At 46.9% G+C, this 17,177-nt stretch overlaps 1 protein-coding gene across 4 annotated transcripts; it reads left to right on the top strand.

The window, feature by feature from the left end:
- Positions 1-230: 230 nt before the first annotated feature.
- On the top strand, positions 231-15,801 carry LOC135370520 (cytospin-A-like). 4 transcript variants are annotated; one of them, XM_064604289.1, is made up of 17 exons: positions 231-279; positions 1,755-1,987; positions 4,695-4,825; positions 5,577-5,797; positions 7,106-7,300; positions 7,403-7,554; positions 7,713-7,959; positions 8,721-8,969; positions 9,574-9,786; positions 10,373-10,534; positions 10,605-10,797; positions 10,973-11,082; positions 12,809-12,960; positions 13,474-13,582; positions 13,686-13,805; positions 14,400-14,459; positions 15,430-15,801. In XM_064604289.1, exons 2-17 carry the CDS (start codon positions 1,794-1,796, stop codon positions 15,523-15,525), a joined length of 2,604 nt encoding a protein of 867 aa, XP_064460359.1. In that variant the 5' UTR covers positions 231-279; positions 1,755-1,793; the 3' UTR covers positions 15,526-15,801. The 4 variants fall into 4 exon arrangements, with proteins under 4 accessions (XP_064460359.1, XP_064460362.1, XP_064460361.1 ...); XM_064604292.1 differs by lacking the exon at positions 231-279 and adding an exon at positions 1,167-1,344 and having other exon boundaries at positions 10,614-10,797; XM_064604291.1 differs by lacking the exon at positions 231-279 and adding an exon at positions 1,167-1,344 and having other exon boundaries at positions 10,608-10,797.
- The last annotated feature ends 1,376 nt before the right edge of the window (positions 15,802-17,177 follow it).

The raw sequence follows: 17,177 nt of genomic DNA, 5'->3' as shown, positions 1-17,177 counted from the left end.
TAATTTTATAATTCTTATATTTTTAGACTCGATATGTGGCCTTCTCTCACTTCCATGCATTATTTCACTTTTAACACACTCACCAACTTTTAAAAGTCACCCCCAACATGTATGGTAGTGCATTTGGAAGAGGGAAACTAGGGGAATCCTCCTCTCCCATGTAAAGTCCTCATAGAACCTCTCCTGAAATATTTTTATGGCTACGCCGCTGTCCTAGCTGTTCCACAGTGCAGATTACAAATTGTGGCTTTATACATGGCGTGACAACTGTGACACCACGTAAATTGGGCATGTTTCATTGAAGACTCTGCCTGTAAATATATATCTAAGCAATGTAGCTATTGCAAAATACCGTTCAATTCATAGTATGCAACTGTAAGCAGACTTAGATATAGTCCGCAATATATAGGAACCCTTTCCTGGTAAAATTTTGAACTGGCTGCTCAAGCAGTAATTCATTTTGTGATAAAGAGATCCTCGTACAGCTTTGTGGCACACATACACAACTACACACTCGGGCGTTCCCAAGATTTTTACTAATGCGGGAAGGTGCAACCCCCCCCCCCCCCCCACACACACACACACACACCCCTCTTTTTCTGGAGGCGGACTGTGCGGGAGTCCAGAGGTTCCTATTACGTATCTGAGAATGATCATTACGACCTATGACTAGACTATGACTAAAGAGCGCACTATTTTCACAAGCGATGACCTTGGAGCTTCCGGTGTGTGTGGGGGGGGGGGGCACGGCCCCCTTGCCCCCCCTCTCGATATGCCCATGTACACACTTATACAGGCATTACAGGGTGTGTGCAGGTAAAGTATACCCACGTTTGTGCACGTAATGCATTGTGGGTGTACTTTATGCACATACTTTAAATCCAAGCCAATATGCAGACGACACCAAAACATTTCAAATCGGACGCGTTTGAGTTGGCCAAGTCCGACCAAGTTGAGCCAAACGGAATCACATTTGAGCCATTTGAGCGCTGTGCTTTCGCTGCCCTCCATGCTACCCTCACTGGCCTACTTTCACATTTGAAACTTGCGCTGGTGTAAATAAAAGGGGGATTTTACACGCGTTAGCTTTTTCGTCCCATAAAAAGTATACTGTGGAAAAGAAGCCATTTGAGAGTTAAAGTCCACCACAGTGAGGGAGGGCGCTTTCGTCGGTTCCAGCGCCAGTTGCATGGGTTGGTTGAACGGTTAACCGTAATGTTTTGGAGGGAAGCCGAGTATATCTTTGTTTTTAGCCCAATAAGTGCGTACAGCAAGCAGCAAAATTATCTGCCTATGTGAATGCACATGCTTTGCGTTGGCAGAAGAACTCATGACTTTTACAACGTAAGCGCTACGTCTCTGACCTATAATTTCTTGCATGCTAAGGCTTATCGCGTGCGCTTTCAATAAACAAAACATATTTTGGTGGCACGCGATTTGCGCAAAAGCACAATTGCGGAATGTTTTTTTTTTTCATTAAAGCCCCAGACTTAATAGCGTCAAATACCATGAACGTCTCATCTCGCAGACATGCAGTGACCCATTTAAGTTTGACATTTCACTTACGCTGAGAGAGTCTGCATTGTACTCGGAACGCTTTTCTTACGAGTCCTTGTATGGTGCAGTTGTCCAAATACTGGAGCATTCAGTGCTGCGAGTGTAGCTAACGATGGGGCAACGACACTTCCGCTAACGTTGTCGCCTTCTGTTGTTGTCTTCTGCTAGTTACCTCGATGTTGTTCTCGCTACCACAGGTGTTGGTGAACGCTAGTCCTGAGTTGCTGGAGTAGATAATGAGAAATGCACGTTGCACCGGCACTTTACGGTCAGCGGGTAATCGTGCCACCCCCGACGACCCGAGAACTTTGAAGACTTTTCGAAAGCCAGGAAGTAAGGAACGCCTTGACAAGCAAGACACGACAGTGCAAACTACTTGTCGTCCACAACCAGCCAGTCAGCCAAGCAGAACCAAGTTTGCCACCAAAGGGTATGTTCAAGAACATGTGAAACGTGAGATGTAGTACACATAAATCATACATGCTGGAGTCTTAACCGTTGTTTCTGCGACTCCTGCAATGCTTGCGTACTCAGTGCCTTTGATTAGGCTGCACTTTGTGAACTAGTGCAAGCCGTGCAGGTCCCCGCAGCGGAGGTGCCGCCTTTGCACTGTACTCGATCATTCGATTCAGGAGTGCAGCACGAAAATGCTGCATCTTCTCTGACATTCATGTAACGTTTCGTGCATCATGGAGCAGACAACATAAAATTGATTGCTGTAGAATATCGTACATGTCCACGATATTTTATCATCGCACGTCGTTTGTGCCGGAGATCAGTTTTGTTGAGAGAGGTTGTTTCTTGCTCCTCTATCAATTAATAAGACATACAGTCTCTCAAAAAACGAGAATTACCCAAGCCGACATGGACAACGCAGACGCGTAAGCCCCTGTTGCTGCAGAAACAACAAAATTAAAATAACAATCCTGGTGTCAGCGCCTTTTTTTCGGTGTGCGAGAACTTTCTTGAGGGGATTGCGTTCTCTGTCGTCAAATGGTGAGCTGTAAAATCCTGGGATGGCCTTCTAACTTCATAAACTAACTCGGACATGGCTAATTTTTGGTTTTTACGCCGGTTTTAAAGAAAGGACCGACAGTGTCTCTGGAACAGCACTGCCCTGCACAAAGAATGCGTAACAGGGGCGCGTTAGGGGCGAGTGGACTTACCTTCCTGCTACCTTCCCCCATGCAGCTTTAACGAAAGTGGTGACAGTGATTCAGGGCTTCTGGAAGGCCGCTGACCCGTCGATCCACGAAAAACACGCAACAAGGGCACAATCCGATCTTGGTACAACACTAGAACTGACCTCCTTTGTTGTCAGTGATGGCTAGTAGTTAACTACATGTAGTTAAACTACTAGTTAAACTACCTGATTGTAGTTGAAAAGTAGTAATCAACTACTTGCTGAAATGTAGTGGCAACTATAGTTAAACTACTATTTCGAGTAGTTATCTGCAGTAGTTAGGTTACTGCAAGGTGCCAACTACTTCCGATTTTGCTGCAAGCTTTACGGCACGATTGTGCTTACGACTTTTACTTTGAGCTACGTGTTTGATGAGAACGGAGGTGCAGAGCAATTGTGCCGTGCATGTGTACTAAATCTTCACTTGTATCACTGCTTGTTATTCATATTTAGGTGTCCAAGAACACTATAGAATGGGATTGGTGTTGATGGGCAACATTAAGTAATCATAGATGTAGTTAAAGAAGTAGTTTTAACTACCTCCACTGAAAAGTAGTTGAACTACTAGTTCAACTACTCCATTGCGAAGTAGTTAGTAGTGGCCATCACTGTTTGTTGTACACCGTGCCGACCTCGGAGTATGGACCACAGGGTTTATGGACTTCTCTATGGTCTCCATTGTGGCACAAATCAGCCGCGTCGTATTGCCTGCGATTTATTTGCCCGAAAATTTTCAAAGTGTTCCTAAAAACGGGTCTTGCGGCTTATCTACAGCGCGGCTTATATGCGTGAAATTACAGTAATAAAGCTCAGAAAGATGTTTTACTTCTCACCATGAAGCCAGCTCTCCCCGACACAGGACACAACAGTTGGACACAATCGTGTGTGCACTCTTTTGATTGTCTCCTAATGAGGAACATGGAAGATGATGTGATGTTGAGTGACGGCCTATGACGTAGTGCGACGTTGAAGTCAAGCGATGTGTTATGATGCTGATATGATGTGATGAACCGTAAGGCCCACCACGATGTGACGTTGAATGGATTTCTTAAAGCACTATGCGTTCCTTATGGGAGTATATTGTAGAGAGCCAACTACGTCCATTAAATTTTTGAGCAAAATTATGGGCTGCAGATGCGATCAATTTGCTAAAAACAAACAAGGCTCGTGCAGTTGGGCGATGGAAGTGTTACCTACTACAACAGGTTGTATTACCGGAAACATGTTGCTAATAACATTGTGAAGTTCTAAACATGTAGTATTGTCTTTGCACGTCCGACTCTGTCTGTTTCGATCTCGTCACCACTGTGTTCCAAACTGCTGCTGCATACTGTTGTCTTCTACAAGAGTCTTTCTAAAATGACAGCTTTAGTCGGTCACCATGTGTCGGAAGCAAAGGCAACTGCGTCGAGGAAGGCAGATATTGACGCACTCTCTAGCCGAACACGAGTGTAGAAGCTTTTCCAAGCAATATTTTTTTGCGTCATTGTTGCCAGATGACGTTGATTAGCTCACTATTGTAGCAAGTGACTTACTTTACTGACTGAGCAGCAGGGCATCAACACTGTGTGCTGTGTACTTATGCAGGGTGTTTGCTCTGACGTGTCCAGAAATCATATTTAAAGTGAGCGATAAAAGAAAAGTAAGTGGTACTTTTTTTGCTACTTGAGTAAGAAACAGGCACTGCTTCACTAGTAGCACATGTTACTTAGTCAAGTAGCTGAAAAGTAGCGCTCGTTTCTCTTTTATCGCTCGCTTTAAATAAAATTTCTGGACATGTTAGAGCAAACTCCCTGTGTGTAGGGTATGTCGCCATTGACTTTTTCACCATCTATTGTAATGGAAATTTCCTATTTTATAAGATTTTGGCTGCAGTTAACGCGGACACCCTGCATCTGTAGGACAGGTCTCTTGTCCTTCTTCATTCGTTTAAAACTGCCCCGAATGTTTGCAGCCTGCCAAGCAGAGTCAACAAGGAGAACATGCTGTCTGGACCCTTGATGCGCAGGGCTAGCAGCCTGAAGTCCTCATCGAGCAAGGACAGCCTGGATTCCACTGGGAGCAAAGAGAAGAGAGCACGCCCAAGTATGCTGCGCTTTTCCAATATAAAGGGCGTTACCCTATAAAAGTCTACCCGAAACGACATGCCATGCTTTGTGTTCCCCTGTGCGCGCTTAAAGCGCTGACGGAGAGTGAATCTTCGTAAATTTCAAAGTGATTGAACGTCGTAACACAAAAATCTAATGCTGGTTTCGAACGCGAAACCCGTATTGAAAACTATCAAAATGGTGGTGTTACGAGGCGCAGTTGGGTACGCTGCTCCCCCGACGCACAACGCTGAAGCGGCTACCATTGCAGAACAGTTCACTGCGATCCCAGGTGCTTGAGTGTTGCACTTGTCAGTGCTGTCTGGGGAGCAGTGTTTCAACCTCCTTCAGAGCTCTGTGTAGACAACGTAACGTTCCACTCAGAAGGTGGCAGTAAACCTGGCAAATAATCATCGACCCGTATGCCCCGTATCGCATAATCAACCGAGGGCCGGATTATACAGAGGAACTTCAATTTCCTTATTTCAAAAGCTTCTGTAATTTCTCTGGTGCATTGAAACCCGGAACATGCCTTTATCGTAGCACCATTGAACAAGGGCGAGCACACGCAAGTGGCTACAGTGGAGGGCTAGGTAGCCAGAAGGCATGCCCTCCAACAACGCTGCATCGCCCTCAATCTCGCGTTAACGTGCAATAACAAATTGGTGCAATTTCACCTACCGTGCAGCTACTGCTTCGACTTTTCATTTGTCCAAGAGTGAAAACCTAAGCACCCGCGTTGTTTGCAGAGTCAGCGTGCCAAGGCTGGTTAAACATAGGGCAGCGAACGGTCGGAACGCAGACGGAGAAAGGTTCCGCTGCCGAAGCTGAGAAGGCACCTGTCAACATCATCTTACAACTGGAAAAGGAGAAGAGCCTCTTGGAACAGCAGATTTCCGAGCTCGTCCGAAATGCAGAGGGAAAGAAGGCCGAGATTGTCACTCTCCGCATGGAAGTGAAGCGACTCAAAGTGAGAAGCCTGCAGCTTCTTTTACGTGGGTGTGGTTTTTGAGTGCGTTCCCTTGACGTTTTGATTTTGCAGTTAAGAGTACGAGGGAATCCCGTTAACGCGTTCCCGGCAGGAGTGTACGAAGCGGTAATATGACTTGCCCGTTAAAAATGCCCAGTTGTCTGCCAAAAAAGAAAACAACACCAAAATCTGAAAAGTGCTGCTGTCGTAGGATAGACACATGCATTTATTTGCGCCGTATGACAGGACCCTGATTTCTGTTTGCTGCCGAGCCGACCTTGCGTCGACAAGAGCAGTTTCAAATAAATTTTGTGCCAGGATGTGCAAAGTGTGCTGTCTGTACACGTATAGTTGAACGAGAACAAGTCACAACCACACCGAAAGGCACAACTGGTAAGAAAGTACAATACTAGTTCCGCCAGAAACTGTGCATGGCGCAACCGAGCCAAGGCACATGACAACGACAGTGACAGCGATGGGCACGACCACCGATCTAGAAACATTGCCAGGACTCTGTGATGCAAGAATGTGCCTAGTGCACAAAATGTCAACACACTCTACTCTCGCGGGGGAATATGGGTAAAGTTCTGTAGAGTGCCATAGCGCTGTCTGAGAGGTCGCTTTGAGCTTGTATGGGACAAAAAGTATGTAGCACTAAACAGCAGGTACGGGATAAACCACTACCACATAAACGGGCACTGAATGCATTGATTTAAGTGGCAGTAGACAGTCAGCGATTTGATGCAGCTACGTTTTATGCTGGGTATGTCTGTGCTAGAGTACGTGCAATAGCCTGTCAATAAAATAAACCCTTGTTCAAGCAATCAATAATTTTATTTTCATTCATCAATTAACATAGAACTTAATGAACCAGAGGTGTTTGTTCTTTAGGTTTTATATATTTTCCAAATCGGGGGAATAAAAATCTGGTTTTATGTTTGGATGCTGTAAAAGAGGATAAAATCTGGTTAATATTGTGATGTGGAAGAGTAGATGTTTGGGCGAAAAAGAATGAAAAGAACACACAAACTGGTGAGAGGCTGTGCCATGTGCGAAGTACTTCACCTTTGAAGTATGTTCACCTGTGCCTGTACAAGGGTCTGTTCACACAGCACGAGTCTAACGAACTTTTGTTCGACAACGGTTGCGCACAATTCAAGTTACACAAAATGTGTTCCGTTCAAAGCGTGCGACTCGGCCCATCGGTAACTGCAGCTTTGCACACTGCTACACTGTTGTGTTTGTTGGGGATAATGAAGAAAGAACTCGTCTTTCAATACGATCGTCCATGCCCGTTCCTTGCTCCAGGAGACCACAGTGGACGCCTGGAAACTGGACGCTGCCGAAGCAGAAAACCAGCGACTGCGTGAGCGTCTGCTCGAGATGGGGGCCCCTATCGAGCAGACGGCACTTTCGGACACGGACAAGGAACAGTTTCTGCTGCGTCGATCGGCGTCCGGTTCCTTTGGAAGCCTCGACGGACGAGAGGCGGTTAGATCTTCGGTAGGTGGACCCGCTACGGTTGGCGTCTTGACTAAACTTGGCTCTTTGTAACTTATTTAAACTCAGAAAGAGTAAATAAAGCCTGAAACCTGTCTATTCCAGCCCAAGTCAGCAGAAGGGGCGCTCTCAGATCCCGAAGCCGGGGCGTCGCTGGGGAGCCGTGATTGGGACAAAGGGAGCACAAGCAGCGTGAGCGAGATGTCGGTTGCATGCTTGCAGGACCGCATCATGCAAATGGAGGAGACTCATTACAGGTGAGACAGGACTCCTGTCTTTTGAGTAACGACCATGGCGTTCTGAGTTGAAGGGATAGGATGACTAACAGCATGTCGAGACAGCGACCTACTAGATTGTAGTGACCATGTCATAATCGGCAAATCCTATGTACACGTGACATCTTGTTTCTGTGCAGCACCAATGAAGAGCTGCAGGCTACGTTACAAGAACTGACAGACTTGCAGGACCAGCTGACAGACCTTCAGTTAGAAAACGAACGCTGGGGGGACGAAAAGTCTGTGCTGTTCACCAAGCTGTGCACTCAGACAGAGGAGTTGGAAGACTACATGGCACAGCTAACCCACCTGAAAGCGCTGCTCCTGCAGCAAGACCCCTGTCTGGATAGCCAGTCCCGTGAATACCACTACATCCAGCTCATACAGGTAAGAGGAAAAACAACTCCGCACACCCTCCATGAGCTCGAGAGAGCCGTTTCTGAAGTGTTGCTCCGGACCCCTCAGCTGGTTTCCAGGTGGTACAGGTCGGGACAAAAGTTTACGGAACACGACGCGAGCGACGTACTTTTGCTTCGGTGCGACACCCTAGCCGGATGGGGGTGAGTTCGCCGTTTCGGAGGGATGGTAGGTTGCACCGTGAGCGACACGCAGCGGTAGTTCCGGTGTCGCGTGGGTGTGCCTGGGAAGTGGAAGGTACCGCTCTGTGTCGCTAACAGTGCACCCTTCCACTCCTCCAGAAACAGTGAACTCCCCCGCTTCCGCCAGCCGCTAGGGTGTCGCACCGAAGAAAGAGTACGCCGCTCTCGTGTTCCGTAAACTTTTGTCCCAACCTGTACCTTCCTCACTCAATCCTTCGCCTCGGGAATTGAGCGTGCCTAGGGCCCCGTGTTCTCGAGTTTTGTGTTTTTCTGAAAACTGGGAGAGGGGAGGGGGGGATAAAAATCGGGTCTTATTTCAGGAACCGTAAAAAAAGGGTAAAAGTGGGCGATGTTGGGTGGAAAGAAAAAAATAACACTTCTCGCATTTTAGATGAAGACTAGGTGCGGAGCAGCTGTGCTATGCGTCTAACGCTTAGCGTTCTCCAGTGCCCGTTATTGGCGGCTGAATCAGCACTTCGCACGTTCCTTCGGGTGTTCATTATTTGGCCGTCTTTCCCCAGTTAATGCGGAAAGTGCTCTTTTGTGCAGCGTGGAGAGGGAGAAGTTCAGGCGCTGCAGGCCAAAGTGCGTGAGCTCGAGGCTGCACTAGAGGGAGCCAGCCAGGAAGTGCAGGATGCACACTGGGACCGCGCAGGCCTGGCAGAGAGAGTGGCACTTCTGCAAGCAGCCCTCGAGGCCCAGGGTACTGAGGCCCAGGGTACCCAGAGATCTGAACAGGGTAGCATCCCAAGCGCTCAGGAGCAGCTGGCAGTGGCACAGCACGAGGCAGCGGCGCAGGTCAGTTGGCGTCACTTTTTGCTGCTTCCGGACACCCAAAAAATTGGCACACTTGGCACTTTTTCCTCCTTCGTAGTTAACCCGGTAGACTTTGCGCGGTGATCAGTATGGCGAGAAAAATATACATTTTGCAGTTTTAAGACGTCAATAATGTCGACACAAATGTGGATATTGTTCCATTCTTGCGCAGAACATGATAGCGAACGACAAAGCCATTATTTTCATTTGCAGTAAGTTTGCAGTAAGTAAACTGCAGTAATCTTGTCCGATTTGTTGATTGCAATCAATTCCAGACTGTTACCGTAGGGAATGACATCGTTTTGGCCCAAATATCATAGGCAGGCATGCCGAGAGAAGTAAATGTGCTGCATCTCTCATACACTGGGGTGGGGGGTTGGGTGTGGGGGTGAAGGTACGCATATGGTACCTGTTTCGTGTAGAAATCTAGCGAGGTTTACGAGAACGCTGTGAACAAAAATTCCCCACAGACTTCTTAAGTGGGTTCACCTTAACTTGTAGCCCTTAACTTACGTACTGTTGAGCCTATTCGTCTGTAAATGCAACTCTGGTGTTTCCTAACAACTCTCACAATCATGAACCTTAGGTAGCTGTTCTGGAGCACCAGATAGCACAGCTGGAGGCAGAAAAGACCCAACTGGCTGAAGAGTGGGAGCTCAAGTGTCAGAAGCACTTAGAGGAGAAACGCCAGCTCAGAGGCACCGTGGCAGAGCTACAGAACAGCTTGGCTGACACTGGAGCACTCCTTGGAGCTGCGCACAGGGACCTACAAGCCATTCGCTCCCAACACCAGCTTGAGGTGAGTACCGCCACACTAAACCTAGCTTTAACAATACCTCTGCATCTGCAAGGAATGGGCATCTGAAAAATCAGTCTGCTACTGTAATTGTACCATTGTGATGCCGTCAAAACTCAATTTTACAGACACCCAGTTTTATGAATTTTCTAATTTAACAGACAAATTTAATTTTTAATTTTAATTGTCCCGTGTGTCGCCTCGCTCCAAGCCAAATTCTGATTGCCTGACAGACATAGTACAGTCGCCGACAAATTATTTATACTCCAGAAGTTCGGCTATCGGCTCCATTAAATGCCCCACGGAGTCACTTCTGTGCGGTACTTGCACGTCCAGTATTTCAGACTGTTCCTTATGAGAGCACCTAGATTTTTCATACGCATTTTGGCTCTAGCTTGCTCGGTTTTTGTGGACCACTCTATCTCCCAAGAGTGCCTGGCAAGGTTGAAAAAGGCAATTATGGCATGAGATCGAGAAAAAGGCAGGCAAATTGGAAAATGTAGCGTTTTGGGCACCTTTAGGCATTTATAGGCGAAGGCCTAAAGATCCGGGCCTTATAGTAATCAGGTAAAACTTGGATCTTGTTCAGACGGAGGAGTGGAAGCAGTTCGAGGCGGACTTGCTGACAACCGTAAGGGTCGCAAACGACTTCAAGACCGAAGCCCAACAGGAAGTGGAGCGAATGCACTGCGACAACCAGCAGCTTCAGGAAAAAGTGGAAGCGCTGGAGGCTCAGCTGGAGAAGCTCAAGGTACGACCCTCGAGCGGACCCCCCACGTTAGTTTTCAGTCGCTCGAATATTCGTACTTAATGTGGCGCAGCAGTTACAGCAGCAGCTCCACCAAGGCAAGCAAGCTCCGGAGCTTTCTCCCAAGAATGGCCTCGCGATACATCCCGAAAGTGGGGACGCTTCCGGCACTGCCAGGCGATCGCTGCCGAAGTGGGGCGACTTCAGGGGCTCTGCACAGCCGTCTGTGCGGAGCCTTATCGAGTCCATTGAGCGGCAGGCCAAAGGTGACGCATTCCTCCCAAGCTGCACAGCATGTTGGCCCAATATTGGCACAAGATTGGGCCAATATTGGGCAGGTATTGCCAATATTGGTCCAATATTGGTCCAACATGTTGTGTTGCTTGAGCTCAGTATAGCATTAAAACGAAGTTGTAACGCAGCCTCCTTTTAACCTTTAAGGTCCGAGCAGTAGAAGCTCATCTGCGAGTAGTTTGAACAGCATGGCTTCGGATGCCAGGCCCGTGGCTACCACTCTACCACTCGGTACTCCTGGAGAGGCCTTTCTCAAGGTAAGTGTTACTTGAAGGGGGCGGTGAGGTGTCCCTTCATAACTTTGGTCTTGGCTGTGGTGTGTTCTGCAGCAACTAAAATGACCTCCTGCCCCCTGTTCTAAGCCCCTTTCAAAGACATGCACGTTGTAGCAGCCTCAGCGGTGCTATCATCATCCTTGTTCATCTCGCGCCCGCGTAGCCGCGGAAAATAAATCACTTGGGCTCTCGCCGTCAAACCAGCCGGTTCTCTTTGTCTCTCCTTGAGTTCCAACAACGTGAACAAGTGAAGTGTGGGCCAATCAAAGGCAGCTGCTGTGTGTGGTGGCTGTGATGGCCAATGAACGTGAGGGTACGTTCGAATAGTCCGAGATGCGTCGCCGCATAGAGCACACCGGAAGTGCCGCCATGATGGTGTGTCATCCGAATTCTCCGCAGGCGAACGTGTGTGTGACAGAAGGCACACTTTGGGAAGTCTCCTTCGATGCAGACTTTGCAGAGTGCTCTTCGTGCTAGCGCCGATTTTCGGAGTATTTAGGAGATTTTCGTGCTCGTCAAAAAATTTAGCAGACGACAATTTGCGGCCGCTCTTTTGATTTAAACAAATGGTGGCATACCGTGAAGGCGGAACAATTACACTTGTAAGTTTAGTGTCTCACGTTAGATACGCATTAGCACTTATATTTTTTAAAATTAACGAAACAATTAATTAAACAGTGAAGTTAGCAATAAAAGGCCATAATTTCATCAATGTCCATGTTGAACTAAGAGAAATTCTTGTCGTCTGCTATTACGGCCGATTCCATTCGCGCTCCTCTTACTATGCGCCCTCTGGAGTCTCTTTATTAAATATACGTCGCAGAACACTAGTTCACTAAAACACTCTCCACGAGTTCACTTCAACTTGCTTCGTAGGGAGTGATACCAAATTTATATTCGGATACAAAGCTGCAATCAAAATGGTACAGGCTTCTTTCTTGTCTCAGCGCTGTCCTCCGACTCGAGACTCTGAGCCTGGAAACAGCACTGCCGGATGTGCACGCCCCACAACACAGTACTTGTGCCTTAAAGAAATGGTGTGATGTAGAAAAGCGAAATCATGTTGGTCACTGGCAGTTGCCGGAGAGATGTATGGATGATCTGTTGTGTCAGAACATTTCTCATTAATGCGACCAGTGTCAGTTAAATGGTATTTTTACAAAATGTGGCACTACTGAATGTAGCGCTGCGTACTACTTGTAAGAAGCTGCATTTGAAAGGCACATACACACAACACCCTTGCAAGCACTCATTCTGCTACCTGATTGGCTGCCGCCAAATTATGCATTATTCGTGACACAGTAGTGTGAAGTAGAATAATTTTTGTTGCGTAGGGCTTATTAAAACTCAAATTTTCAGCTGAAAATAAGTTGTTTTTGCATTTGTTTGCAGTTGTGTCGTTAACACCCCTGTAACACCCCCGCACCGGCATTAGCAGAATAGCCGGCATGTGCCACATTATGACCACGTAGAGCAAGCACCAGATTTATCTAGCATGATTAGTCTCCCCCCTTTATGCCACTACGTTTCTGGAGTTTCTAAAACGCAAAGCTCCAACTACCATGTTGGTCCGGGCATTTGTTTTTATTCTTTATTTATTCGTGGTGGTACATTAGGGGCATATAGGGCATTACATGAGGGAGGGATATGAATGTGCGACAGATCCATCTTGCCATGCTCACGTTATTTCCTTGCCACTTTCCTGCAGCCTAGCCTCAAGCAGGCAGATAAGTCACGCCTCCAAAGGGCAACCGTCGAGAAAGCGTGTCCCTCCTCGGAAGGTGTCGCTCGACAAGACGTTGAAAAGCCCATTTCCATCTTGGCCAACAAGCTGGACCCCATACGTAGAAATAGCTACAGGTATGTCATCGTTGCTGCGTAAGAGTTGTGTAGTATTATGATACAGCAGCACAAGATGTGCAGTTAGAGCTGCTGAATTCGAATGTCACAGGGAAATCTAAAGAGTTTGAATAAGCCAAACTTCGAACTGATCATCTGAAATCAAAACTGAACTGAAATCAAAAGAAAAATGGCCGTATTCAACACCAAGAACGTTGGGAATGCTCTGAAGTGCCAACTTTTATTTTGCTAATTTTAAGTGATGGTCACCAGACTTTTGGTCCAGTGCATGACATCCCTTCAACCTCATCAAACCGGAAGAAAATGCATGCAACTTTGTATGTCTCCATAACCTCCATCGTGGACAGTCGCAGAGACAGCCGCGATCCGCTTCCCGGATCCGCCACTGGTTGTGAAACTGAATTGTGCATGAGCTCTCATGTTGTTTTCCACAGACCCTTTATGTATGCAGCATGTCAGGGTTACAGCTTTAATTGTATTAGGCAATGTCTGCACCTTCTTTCTAATCCCCAGTGACCTAATCATGGAGAAGAAAGATCCTCTAGCCTCACTGGTGAAGGGAGGAGGCTCCAAGCGCAACGCTCTGCTCAAGTGGTGCCAGAGCAAGACGCTTGGCTACAAGGCGAGTAAAGCCTCTTGAGATACGAATGCAGAATTTTGCTCTGTTGAGACCTTGATACGTGGATGCTTTGCACAAATTTTAGTTTAAGCATTTGGGATTGCAGGGAATCGATATAACCAACTTCAGCAGTAGCTGGAATGATGGCTTGGCCTTTTGTGCCCTCCTGCATACTTATCTCGGAGATAGCAAGATTCCGTACGACCAGTTAGACAGCAAAGATAAGGTAAAGTATCACACTCGAGACACTCGAGGCGTGTGCACGGCCTGCTAGATTATAACGACCATGTCATAGGCGCCCCTTCCCTGCGCCGCATTTGGAAGCCAACGGTGGCGCCACTCATCAGCCCCGTTATTGCTTCCTCAACTTCTACAATACTTTGTGTTTCAGCTTACCTTAGTATTTTGGTACAAGCGGTGGATGTCCCGCGGAAGATGTTTCATTCTAAAGTTGATTATCATCATCATCATCATTCTACGCGTTTTTTAATAGGAGCTGTTGCTGTCGTCTGCTACGGTAGTCGTACGTCCGCTTCTGCGCGTTCAAAATTCAAGCTTCCATTGTCCAATCATGACGTAGATCTCGTGGGCCAATGAGCAGCGCCCCTAGCGGATCGTGCGGACGAGCTCCTTATAGGGGTTGCAGATTGTTATAATCTAGTAGGTCATGGGCATGTGCTATTGCTTTATTTCTCTCATTTCTCAAAGTGTACTTTCCTGCGGGGCGGGGCGGGGCGGGGGTAACGTTTTCAAGATGACACTGAAATGGAAAACGGTTGTCGTTTAATTCGTGTACATCGACTGCATCTTTTCATTCCAGCGACGAAATTTCAGCATCGCATTCGAGGCTGCGGAGACCGTTGGAATACCTAGCACTCTGGTAAGAGCTCGTGTGGTGCTTCTCGGCACAAATTCTTTCTCTCGAAGGTTACAGACTTGCAGAAGTCACAGGAATGACATGAAATGTCCATTTTAACCTGCCAACTATCCCGGATTATCCGTGAGACTCCCGAATGTCGTTCAGTCTCCCAATTGTACGGACGCTCCATCCAATCTCCCCAAAAAAATTGGGGCCCTGGGCTTTTTTTTCTCTCACTTTCCTTTAAAAGCTGCGCAAACGTATCCCTAAAGAATTGGACAGCCCGTAGCACGTGTTTCACAGCATGACCATCCACGGCTGGAGGTTGCGGCAGGTCGCGTGGTTCATTGTGTCCGTGTTTCTCGAGAAGACGCGCATCGTCCTATCGTCAGTCCAGTCTCGTACAGAAATGCCTGCACGTGTTCCTCATGCGTGCCAAGTGCCTTTTTGCGCCGCAGGCAACCTCCCGAATTTTGAGTGCGTCAGGCTGGCAGGTACTCGTTTATTACTCGAAGTATTGCAGCATTCATAGAATTATTTCTCAGTTGAAGGAACAAAGCTTGTAAGGAAGCTCGACAGTGCAGCCTGTTTGGTGTCATACGTTGTCTTATAGTACTCACTAATGTTGGAAAAAAACACTCTCACCAAAAGGTATTCGACCGAAGCTGTTTTTCTACTTTCTGTGAGTCCAGGAGCGACTCCCACTGCATACTGTTTCACGCGCTCATTACGCGAAAAGTTCGGTGTATATGTACAGCTCCCGTCAACCTTAATAATAGCGCTGGGAGACAATTTGGTCTCGTTTCCAAGCGCGATAACAACCACCCTGAGGGCACTGGGGGAATGTCGAGAGAAAAAAATCCTTGCGTTAAACTGACAGAATAATTTTGTCCAATTAGGGATTTCCTCATGGGCCCAGGGTTTGCTGTAACTGCGCTCCGGAACAGTCGTTGTGTTCCACGGTTCTTACGGCTGCTTTATGTCATTTCAGCTTGTGAACGAACTGATTGCTCTGGAGCGACCAGACTGGCAGTCCATAATGGCATACGTCACTTCGATTTACAAACACTTTGAGGCGTCCGTTTGACAGCTGAGATGCCATCTTGCCCCAGATGAGATTATTGGACATTTTGCTACTTTCTTACGCATACATGTATTCAGTATTATAAAGACGAAGTCCAATGCCCTATCATTTTACATACTGTGATCACCTTGTGGGCTGTTTATTGTCGCACTATGTGTTCAAGAACAAATGTGTGTGTTTTTTAGTTAAGATTTTACGGTAGTTTTAAGACCTATATAGTGTGAATGTGTCACTATGGAGGCACGAGCCTTGGAAGGAAGTATGTACGTAAACTGCAGGGATAGGCGGAGGCAAATGTCATCACTCTTGTTTTAGCTTGTAATGCTTAATTTTTTAAAATGTCATATTTTATGTGCATGTTAAGTGTAGCTCTTTAGCTCTGTTTAGCATTCTTTAGGTTTTAATTGCTACAGTGCATATGATTTCGTGCACTTTCTTGCGTGGAAATTGACTCCTAATTGATATTTGTCTCCTCGCATAAAATCACAAATTATCGGCCTCTTCCTTATCATGTAGCAATACGGGAGTCTGCATGAGATTGTCGCTTACCAGTTACCATATTGTGTGTTGTGCCGTGCATTCACCTCAAAGCACTGCAGGAAAAGGACAACTCAGTAACTCATTTTGTACTCATTTTATGATGTGTACTGGTGCACACTGCAAGAAAAACTGCGTAGTGTTACTGGTATGAAGCTTGCCTCCAAAATAGCCACTTTGTATCTTGCATGAACCTCAAAAGATATCTGCCAAGCATGCCCATGAGGTCCTCTTAACTGAGATCATTGTGTATCATGTTGGTAGCGCAGTAGCACTCGGAAAACTGAAATTAACAGTCAATTCATTACTTCCGTTTTAAATCTGAAGGCCACGCTGAACATTCCTATTACACTGCCATCCAGCTTTCTCTTTCGATGCCACATTGCCTCTTTCTGTTCTCGGGAACAACCGCAGAACTGCATTCCCAGCAAAAGCCGTAAATAAAAGGTGGCAGGGATTTCCCTCGGCCGACCCACTCCAAAAAGGATTCTAATGCCAATGTACACAGGTGTAGCAGGGCGCGATGAACGCCACATCCTTGCTACAGAATTCAGACAGGGATGAACGTTACAGCCTCGATGCGGAATTCAGACAGGGATGAACGTTGCAGCCTCGATACAGAACTCAGACAGGGATGAACGTTACAGCCTTGATACGGAATTCAGACAGGGATGAACGTTACAGCCTCGATGCGGAATTCAGACAGGGATGAACGTTACAGCCTCGATGCGGAATTCAGACAGGGATGAACGTTGCAGCCTCGATATGGAATTCAGACAGGGATGAACGTTACAGCCTCGATATGGAATTCAGACAGGGATGAACGTTACAGCCTCGATACGGAATTCAGACAGGGATGAACGTTACAGCCTCGATACGGAATTCAGACAGGGACGAACGTTACGGCCTCGCTACGGAATTCAGACACCCACCTCAGGTGAAAAGTTGAAAGGTATTTCTGGGCTGCCAAGCTGGAGAGCTTCCGAGGCTTTCTTGCCTTTTCTTCACGTAAACTTTGTATAATCCCGTAGCTTTTACGAAACGCAAGAGCTTCCATGCCTCCAAGTGTTCTCTCATTATGTATTGTCATGCAGTGCATATGTCTTGTGTGTATTGCT

Source organism: Ornithodoros turicata, chromosome 10, assembly GCF_037126465.1.
Source record: "Ornithodoros turicata isolate Travis chromosome 10, ASM3712646v1, whole genome shotgun sequence".
In the NCBI taxonomy this organism is placed as follows: domain Eukaryota; kingdom Metazoa; phylum Arthropoda; class Arachnida; order Ixodida; family Argasidae; genus Ornithodoros; species Ornithodoros turicata.
This window is presented reverse-complemented; position numbering and strand designations above follow the sequence as displayed.